Source organism: Diprion similis, chromosome 1 (assembly GCF_021155765.1).
Source record: "Diprion similis isolate iyDipSimi1 chromosome 1, iyDipSimi1.1, whole genome shotgun sequence".
Lineage (NCBI taxonomy): Eukaryota > Metazoa > Arthropoda > Insecta > Hymenoptera > Diprionidae > Diprion > Diprion similis.
Genome location: NC_060105.1, coordinates 1838620 through 1849508, shown reverse-complemented (window position 1 = coordinate 1849508; position 10889 = coordinate 1838620). Strand labels below are relative to the sequence as shown.

The following is a 10889-nucleotide window of genomic DNA, read 5'->3' as shown; positions in this document are numbered from 1 at the left end:
TATTATTCTGCATAAATAACACAAATAAAAATTGCAACGCAAAATTAAATCAGCGTTGGCCTTTTGCTTGACAATTATTAAACTTTATACGCGAATATACATATATGTATAATCGAATGATGCGTACAATCAGCCATTCTATATACTACATGACGCATGATTATAATAACGTATTGAGAATTCCACCGATATAATTAACGTGTAAATCATATTATTGATATATATATATATATGATACACTATAAACATTTGCACAGTTTATCAATTTGCGCAGTTTTTGCACGATTCGTTTCTCGCGATGATGATTTTTTCACACGTCATAACTAATTATAGTAATATTGATAGCTAATTTCATCGTTGATCGACAATTATTCTACAAACGGAATAACATTATTCTACAACCTAGTATTGCGTAGAAAAATAAGCGTATTTTGAACAGACCTTAATATACTTATGATAATTTGAAATACCATCTAATTAGGCATTACAATATGTAAGAATGATTAATCAATTGGCACGAATCGCGAAATATAAAATTATAAATCTGCACCCGTACACGCACGTAATTAATATCTGAGCATAATGTATAATATATATATATATATATATATATATATACACATTATAGCGAATTATTTTCGATTCATGATGAATAAATTTTCAAATCTGATGGTATAATAATAATAAAAGGTGAATCGTCCCTCGTAAGATCTGATTGATTTTGCAATAATTCTAACAATTCTCATTTTCGCAAGGGACCAGACGACGAAAGTTGGTTAAAGAAATCCATCACGCTCGACAGAATCTGATAAGCGACGAATTTTACAATTACGAATACACAACAAAAAGCAAAAAATGAAAAAACAAAAAAAAAAAAAAAAACAACTTCCAACTTACGTACTTACGCTTTTGATATAGAAATTTTTCAACTCACAAAAACATATTAGTCAGTATTTAACGATATATATTTCAAATACTCTACTGTTACGAGTTAAATGTGACGTTTCTTTTTCACTGTTTTTTTGTTTCGTTTTTTACTTAACACATAAATACGCACTACGTATAACATTGCAAACAAAAAAAATACAAGTTATACATAATTTACATACTTTTCAATGATAAGTATAAAAAAAAAAATATACATATATATACACGTATAATATAGTGTGCGTAGTAACTGTGCTACATTGTGATTACTATTGACGAATATTTAGGCTTGTTAAAATCGATACCTACGATACACACACCTAATATGCTTAGAAATTAAAACACTCTTAACACCTAAAGTTTCAATTTCTGCAATTATGTAAAATTATTGTAACACAAATAGTAAATTTTTCTAATCCTTGTATCGAAAAACGATGCAACTATAATTACGATATTGCGGATAATAATTATATAATCTCCGTGTAATATTAAAAATTTTTGGTAGCTTGATTTACGCTGTTTTTTTTTTTTCGTAGTTTTTGCGGCTGGCCTAACTCTGCAGGTGAAAATTAGGGGAAGATTTTCACTTAGAAGTTTTAGGTTACAGCTAAAAGATATCTCTTCGATTCAACTGTTTATAAAACGCAGTTTGTCGTAATTAAAATAACACCCCGAATAAAGAGTGCAGATTACAAGTATAAAATATTGTTATAATTAATCGAATTAATTAAATACAAGATCTTTGCGCGAATTGAACGAATTTTTATTTTTATTTTTAAAAATCTTATTTAAGATTTTCGTTAAATTATCTTCAATAGCAAGTCGTGATCAATTCAATTTCACAATCGAATATGTAACCAGATAATCAGACACAATTTTCAATACACACGACAGATTAATTATTACATCAATTAATACGTATAATTATATAACATAACGGATGTTGTAATGATTAGGTTTTCTTAGGTATAAAAAAAAAAAAAAAAAAATTCGTGGTGACGAAAAAACGAATCGAATAAAATCAAAAATAACGGGGTTCAAGTCATATTCATTCACAATCAGCGAATTAGCATCTGACTCTTTATAAATCATATATACTCAGTGTGGGGACCAAAGAAAATTTTTCCTCGAGAGGATAATCGTTTTCTTGTGTCGAATACGTCCTTAATTTTTTCAATTAAATCCTCGATCAATGAATCGATACGATTTTCTTCATCTCACATAAAAATTTCAAAGCAGTGAAACCATGCTTGCAAAAAGTTACTGGATCTTCAAAACAGAAGATGATTTATATTATGAAAAAGAAGGTTTTTTCGTTTCAAACTAAAAAGTGGATTCGTTCAATTACATTCGAATCATACAACAATAAGGATCGTTTTCCTGCCACGCATAAATTTAACAATGCCTCTAAGTATCTAAACAAAAAAAAAAAAATATATATATATATATATAAATATGTACCTAACTAACGACGTCTGTCACGTAAAGAGAAAAAAATAAAAAAAAATAAAAAAAATAACAATAATAAAAACAAATGGAACAAAAATACGTCACTAGATCTTGTAACTACAACATCACAATCAGCCTTGTATTGTATTAGAAATTTGCTAGTATACAATGTAAAACGATTACATAGAAGAATTTTGCAATCTTTTAAGAATCACTCTCCACAATTTTGTGCTGCTCAATGAAATATAATACACGAGAAGGAAAAAAATAAAATAAAAACACAAATAAACAAATATAAAACAGTATAAATGAATAAAAAATAAATAAAACAAACAATCTGTTTTCAAGCTAATCTGTGAATATTTGTATGATATGAAATATATGATGTTATATAAATACACATATATGTATATTACGCAATAAGAATGAAAACGTGCTGAAGTGAAAAACGTATACATATATATAAAAATACTAAATTATACACATGTGTATATATGCATAATACGTCGGGTAGCCCATTCATGGGGAAGTGTCTGGGCGACCCGATGAGAATATATATTCATCCATCATTATACAACGTTCACATTTCAGCTTTTCCTCACATTTTCTATATTATATATATATATATTAATTACGGTGGCTATATTCGAGATCTTCGTATTTCGACGCGAAGGTACGATTAATTAAAGCCGAAGCTTTTTTTCTCGTCGATGCACCCTTCGCTTTACACCATTTTAGATATTATATATGTATATATATATATATATGTATATACATATATGAAACACTATACCTATAGACCTGCGCAATTTAAACTGTTAGATTAACTTTTTCTAGAGCTATTTATATACCTGTTGTTATAGATACGACGACGATATTATAACGACCTATATATATATTATATAATCTATATATATATATATAATATATAATATATATGTATACCATATTATAAATAGAAAATTCTAGTCCAATTCATGTCTGTGATTGACATTGTTAAGCGGTATAAAAATAATCACATTAAACTTTATATTACGTATAATATATAAATTATGAAAAATTGATTATCTGTGCGCCAATTTACTGACAATTACGTATCTATAATTACGTCGAAAAGTAATACATACACAAGGAAAATGTATAGAAAGATAGGAAAAACCGAAACAACGCATTATCCGATGAGCTGAAATTTTTCTACCTTGTGAAAAGTAAAAAGTAAAATAAACAAACAAACAGACGTGGGAACTCTATGATATTTAATATACAGAGAATCTTGAAGAAAATTTTGATTCCGACACTGAATATAACAATCGATGATAAAACTCGGGTTTCAGAAATACATATATATATATAGTAACTAGTGTTATATTCATGCCTGAGAAATTAATATTTCCAAAAAGCTCTTATTACCTGCATTATACCTACATGCCAACGTCACGCGAATACTTTTGTGGCACAGTCTATTTCAGTCTGAAAATTATTCTATACTGTAATAGTAAGAAAAAAAAAAAAAAAAAAAAAAAAAAATAGATAATATATAAATGAGTAGATATAGCTTGGACCATAAAAAAAATGGAAAGTAAGCTGATAATATTAGCTATAAAAATATAATATTAGCTAGTAAAAAAGTACATGTAATCCATCATTTGTATTAGATATTAATTTTAACAATTTCACGTATTATATTATAATAACGGAGAGATGATTATATATTATTATAGATTCCCAGCTAACGATATTATACAATTCTATAATATATTGCTATATGCGTCATAGAAAAGGGGGAAAAAAAAACAACGCAAAAAAAAACAAAAAAAAATAAAAAAAACGAGAAAAAAAAACAAAACCAATGCTTAATACCACGTGATATGCATAATATTATGTAGCTGGATATACGATATATACATTATAGCGAATTCTAAGGAGAAGGAAGAAAACAAAAAACAAAAAAAAAAAAAAAAAAAGTAAACAAAAACAATATAAGCTCGCGTAACGCGTATGTATAATGATAAAGTAACTTTATAGGGCGTAGCAAGATTATTATAGCTATAGCTATATCAGCCTAGTGGACCCGAGTCCCATCTTTTTTCACTTCTCGTATTTTATATATATATAATATAAAACTAACAGGCGTTATTATATAATTACGCGACATTCTCGATTATGTAAACTTATTGTTAGTCTCCTCTATCGTAGTTCTTTATATTATATATATATACATATATATTCATATATTACTTTAGCTTACAGAACTGCATATTTAAAGACCTCGTATATTATAACCACTCTTTGAATCAATTTTAATAAAATCATAATACATAACACGATATGCTGTGAAAATTTTTAACACCCACGTTACTTTGAATAACCAAGCTCTTTTTTTTCTTCCGTTCGTCTTGAATGTTTTTACAAGGAGTTAAACTTGGAATCGAGCTATTATTGAAGCAAAAATTTCTAGGAACAATGGTAGCAACTTGATGGATTTACTTTTTTTTTTTGGAGCGGGAGGGGGGGGGGGGGGGAGGTATCGAGGAAAATTATAATGTACAAAAAAGTCAATTTAAGCCAATTTGTTTTCCGGAAGAAAAAAAGTAAACTTGTTATCTCAAAAGATCATTTCTAATTCCCTGATTTTTCCATGACGATATTACAAATCTCCTAACAATTCCAGGTTTTCCATGAACCCTTTTAAATCCGCTAATATTTTCGAGTTTTCTAAATTGATTAAGTATGTGGCCACCCTGATTATGGTACCGCGATCTTCTGCCGCACGGACGGATTTCGTTTATATTATTAATATTTATGAGTATAAGTAAATATTTGTTTTATGTTATTGCATAATATATCGGGCTGTCACCTTTTGTTCGATTAGTCATAAGTCTCTAGATATAAGTTTGGCATAACCAACTTGACTGATGTCTTTTGTTTTATCTTGCTTACAGAGATAAACGCGCGGAAGAATTCAATAAAGTGAATCTACTTTCTTGGTATGACAAACCGAGTATTCAGTTACATAAACCCTCTTTTTCCTAAATTGAAACCCTGGTCTGGTCGTGAGCCTCCGGTGAAAACGGGCGTGACAGTTTCCGTTGGGTATCCCGAGTTCTTCGTATAGCCTAGAAGGTTTTAAATTTACTCTATCTTTCCCAGGCTACTTATGAAAAAAGTGGTTCGTTGCCCTGAGATAGAAAATACAATGATCAGTAAAATGAATATTCATTCACACCTCAGATATATTTCATAAATACTTACAAGATTCTTCACTTTCAATAATACACTCCGCGATTTTTATCCCCATGCGTTGAGCACTGGCTTGAAAATGCCGCGCGCACTCTTAGAACCAAAAAGTATCAAGTCAACGCTCCGAAAGCGCGGCCAAACTTCGAAACTTCATTAATGGTAACAGAATCGACTGAAGAAATGAATACTCAGCACACTAAAAAGTTCTTTACTTTTCGTAATATGCGGCTTGCGAATTCGTCGCGCAAAAGGCGCGTCTGATTCGCGTGATTAATCTTCGGGCAAAAAGGCGCGACCGGTTAATCGGCCAAGAAACCTTAAATATCTAGGACTTGTCGCAAAATTCTGTAGAATCCCAATTCGCATCTGCGTCTTTCTGAATCCGACACATTGCGATGCGAATTGTTATTCCGAGATGCGAGTCAAGTCTGGAAGGGAAGTTGGAGGGCATGCATTATTGTGTGGCGTGACGGTCGGCGGTCCTCTTCGACGCGAAGTCTTCGGGCTCAGCATTTCTCCCCATCTAGCGTACCACGGAACGCGATAGATGGTCCAGAGATGCATTTTGCCCATTCAAACGATCACAGAGATCAATTGAATGAAGTTATGATAGATAACGGCTAAATAATTAAATTCAATAAGGACTGGAAATTGATAAAAAAAGAAAGTGATGAGAAAGGGAAATTGAACCTCGTTAAAATTTTAAGGCTTACTAATAGTTCGGCGACTTTTCTATTGTCAGTCTTTCACGTGTTTCTGGAGGAAAATCACTGTGATCGTTTGACGCTGTAGATTACAAAAGTTAGTAACATCGCGGTACATCGCGACCTTCCTGCCCTCGTCTGATTCCCAATGCAACCACCCAACGGAAATGTTGAAGAGATTCACACGCACATCAACATCAAACCCCGCGACGGATCCCAAAACGACCACCTACCTATCCGATTACCTATATTCGCTCTAAACGATTTTCCATTCTTTCCAACACACATCATTCTTCCTCATTTGCGCCGTGGTCACTGTGACTTACTTTTTCATTGATTACCTGTGGGGAGCAAAATATTTTTGTACCATAGTCAGCGTGAGTACAAGTTTATCAGTGATTGCTAGCGGACTATCGGTACATCAACATTTTGTAAGATCGATTAAAACATCCTGTATGCTAATCAGCATTTTTCTAAGCGAGCTAAATCTGTATTTTTTCAATAGTTGCTTTGTATTAAAAAATTGAAAATGATTCAAGATACATCATGCAACTTGATTACGTTACGTTTTGCAAAACTTTGAAACGTTATCGATTTAATGATCGTTGGAATATGTTTAAACCTCAGGTTTATCCACCACTTAAACGACATTATGGGAAAATTTAAAATTACATCTGTAGCTAAACACAATTTGTTTTCGCGAATGTCGAGTAAGCGATGGTAACCTGTCGCGATGCTCATTCCACTTTCAGCAACGTGAAAAATTTCTAAGTTTGATTACTGACTATGGTAAAATAGTTCAATTGCAACAAAAAAAAATTATCCAACTTATAGTCAAGCATCGTTGCGATCGCGAATGAGCCTATCCATGCAGCTAAGAAATCGAAGACATGTGTAACAATTGTTACCGCCACGCCACGTGATAAAGGAGTCCCAGGAAAATACCCGTAACCTAACACGTGCAAACTCACCAACGTTGCTGAGTAATGGAGAAGTTACTCAGATGTCTCTGCTTGTAACTCTGAAAAAACGAAAAAGGAAGCTCGAATTAATTAAGTAAAGAGTGCGAAAACTCTTGTGTAACAGATTTATAGTTTTTTAATTGATTATTGCTGCTGCATATTGTTGTACTTTTCCATCTTTCGTAAAGACAAAAATTCAAATGCAATCGTATCATCTGGACTTATTGAATGAGTATTCATAAAATATCCTCACCTCCTCCAGGTTGCTCCATACTTTAGACCTTCTTCATGTTCCATCTGTTCCTCTATCTGTTCTGGACTGGCGTTGAAATCGGACTTGATGCACTGAAATGATAATAAAACATAAAATTTTTATAATTAAGTAGGCATAAATAGCACGAATGCATTGAATACGTGAGTATAAGAAATGAATATCAGTTAGACTTGGAAACTGTAATAATCATCAATTAATAGCCATTTGGTAGTTAAATAAATTATTTCGATTACACACCTTTCACTTTTATTTACTAAAGTCATTGGTTTCATTCTCACTTCGTTTTCAATGACCGATCGAACGGGTTACTCAATCCAGGTAATTGCCAACTGCGATCATCAGTGCTGCAGTTTCGTTTAGTTCTGTAATCAGAGATGAAGAAAAAACAATATTTCGTTAATATTATGTCTCGAAAACAGCGTTTTAGAATGACTTTGAAGAAAGAGGTTTTTCAAAATAAGATTCTGTTTCGTTTATCATGGTTTACTGAATTTCAGACATTCCTAAAGGTTCGAAGAAACGATTTTTCCCCTAAACATGCATCGTTACAGTAACGTTACTAACTGCATTCTCATTCGGTTTCCGTATTTTTCTTTCGTAAGATTTAACTGATATTACCACAGTTGATTCTTGTAATGAGATAAGCCATAAACGTGCTGTCAATATCTCGTCTCCAACATCGCCACACATATGATTCAAATCACTTAGATTTTGCATAATTGTAATAAAAGGTTGCATAAGAATCCACGATACACAATCGCTTGCATTTCATGCGTTCGAACGCGTCACTTTGTTCCTGCAAGATGCTCGGCGTTATAAATTTAGAATTAGCCGGCTCTTGTTCCATGGGAGTATGAAAAAATGCGCAATAAAGGCTTACAGTATCGATCCGCGAGAATAAATTCGAAAGAATTGGATAAAACCGTCGCTTCGGAACTTGCACGAATACTCGTAACGATATAGTATACGTAAATTAATACTTACAGAGGTTTATTTACGACGAGTACGTTGCACCACACATTTTTCAGCCTTCCAGTCTGTCAACCAACGTTCCAATAAACTTCTTCTTACAATTAGCCGTTCGAAACGACGGTGAAGAAGAAAAAAACAAAAAAACAAACGAACCACGCGAAGTACAAATCTGTTGCAGCTGTGTTCAGACCGTTCGGCGTTCCGCGACCAGGAAACAACTGCGAATCAACAACCCTGCAGCTCGTATCTCCGAAATTGAATCAATAAACCAAATAGTTCGTCAAAGTCGAAGTTCACCGCAGCAATGAAAATAAGATGAAAAAACTCAGCTTCAATGTTCGCAGGCGTTTCCAATTTCAACAACTCTTGTCTTCTTGAAGGTCAGGCTTGTCTCTGGCTTGTATACAAATGTAAAACGAACGTACAAATTCTCACTCGACTACACTGAACTTGCCGCTTTTCAACTTTTCACAACACGATTTGATCAGCCGGCTCTGGATCTCGAATCGTCGAAGTACGTCTTACTCCGGGAACTGCTCGGAAACGAATGACGCCGAGTGAGCCACAAATATCGAAGTTTCTTCCTAGCCAGTCACGATTTTCTCGAATCGATCGGCGATCTTGGTTAGTATTTACGCGAACGTCGCACGAAGCTGAACTCCGTGCTTTAATTTCGACAACTGACGATCGACGAGTTTACACAGGATAAAATGGCAGTAAAGGTGAGTTGATACTGAGTAGGAATTGGCCAGTTCGATTCCTCCAAACTGTTTTATCAAAATTTATTCCTTTCGTATCAGATTATTCAGACTTAATTTCTATACAAGTTGGGAATTGTTTATCGTACCAAAGCAACGGGAATTTCGCACGTACAACAAACAGACAAATAAATCAACGAGAGTATTTACAGATGAAATAAATAATGTACACTCCGCGATGTCGTTACAAGTTTATTCATTACTTGTATGATTTTTTAGCCCGCCAATCGAGGAACTCGTCGAACTCAGCCTCGTCTCCGCTGGAAACTTCCTCCTCTACAGCTGCGCTCTTTCTTTCGACATGCTCCAGCACTTCTTCCCTGCGCCGTTCCAGCTCTAGGACTCTGAGAAAACAACAGATTCAATCAAGGTAAGAAGAATAAAAGAAACTTGTAATAATTTCGTATCAATATCGGTGGCGAGAAGGTTTGAACATTATTTGAGATTTCGTCACCTGGACCAGTGTCGCATCTGTTCTTCTATTTCGTCCAATTGCCTCTCGGTCGTCGCTTCCTCCTGATCATCAGCTATGATCTGAGCCGACTGTGCAGCTTCCTCTTTAATCTCTTTTTGAAACTTTTCCCACTCTTCTTCAATCGGGTCTTTGTACTCGACGTTTCTTACCTGCAAAATAAGAAACATTAAATATGAATATTCGATCCTAACAGGCGATGATTAGTGTCCAAAATGTGTCCAGAATGGCCAGAAACTAGCTAAAAAGTAGCACGCTCGTGTCTCGTATGTTAAAATTTAGTTTTCGTAGCGTTGCCGCAAGTATTTTTAGTTTCTTTAGTCCATCACCGGCTCTTTTTCACACATTTTTACGTCACCTTAGCGTCCATGATAGGATCGTCGAAAAAGCCTTCCGGAAGCTGAGCCTGACTGAGATCCTTTTCCTCCTCCTTCTCTTCCATCTCGACATCCTCACTTTCCGCCGATTCCTTCGTCACCTCAATTTTGGCCGCCTGAACATTACGATGAGGTTGAGTTGCGGATGTTTTGTCGAAGAAATCGTCTGGCAATGCCGATGGCACTGCAGGGCCATTTTTCAAAATACTCTTTAGTTTTTTGTTCGGTACTTCCACGCTCGCAGAAGATGTAGGCCGTTTAAAACTGTGCGGAACGATCGGAGCAGGTTTGGGAGGCTCGGAATGTTCCTTTTTGGCGAGACTGATGTTTTCTTTGTGAGCCTTGGAGTTCAGGTGGATATTCCATACCGCTTCGGTGCGCACCATTGTTTTGCAGAGTATGCATATCAGCTGACCCGAATCTGTGTACGTGCTTACATTTATAAGGAAATATACGAGTCGAGTTATGGCAATAAGAGGGTGATGCAGAAATCGTAAAGTGGCGATATTCGTGGATGTTAAAATTTGACATAAAAGGATATTTTGCGATCGGTGATTCGATTCTCGTGACCGTGGTCAGCTTCTTTTTATGCTCATTCATAACTCGACGCAAATCTGTTTGCGTCACTTTCTTCTTAACGTTTTTCAGAGACATAATTGATTTTGGTTTGTGTATATCGTCAAAACTTACGAAGTTTACGAGCTAAACAAACTTTAATAAAGTGAACTTAGGTTAGGACGTGTCTGTTGTGTTG

General features: G+C 34.1%; 1 protein-coding gene across 1 annotated transcript; it reads right to left on the bottom strand.

Annotated features, from left to right (window-relative positions):
• Positions 1-9258: 9258 nt before the first annotated feature.
• LOC124407950 (zinc finger protein 830) lies at positions 9259-10889 on the bottom strand. The gene is made up of 4 exons (XM_046884585.1): positions 10677-10889; positions 10117-10564; positions 9741-9910; positions 9259-9630 (listed from the first exon to the last, which is right to left on the bottom strand). The coding sequence occupies exons 1-4, from the start codon at positions 10787-10789 to the stop codon at positions 9486-9488; spliced, it is 876 nt and encodes a 291-aa protein (XP_046740541.1). The 5' UTR covers positions 10790-10889; the 3' UTR covers positions 9259-9485.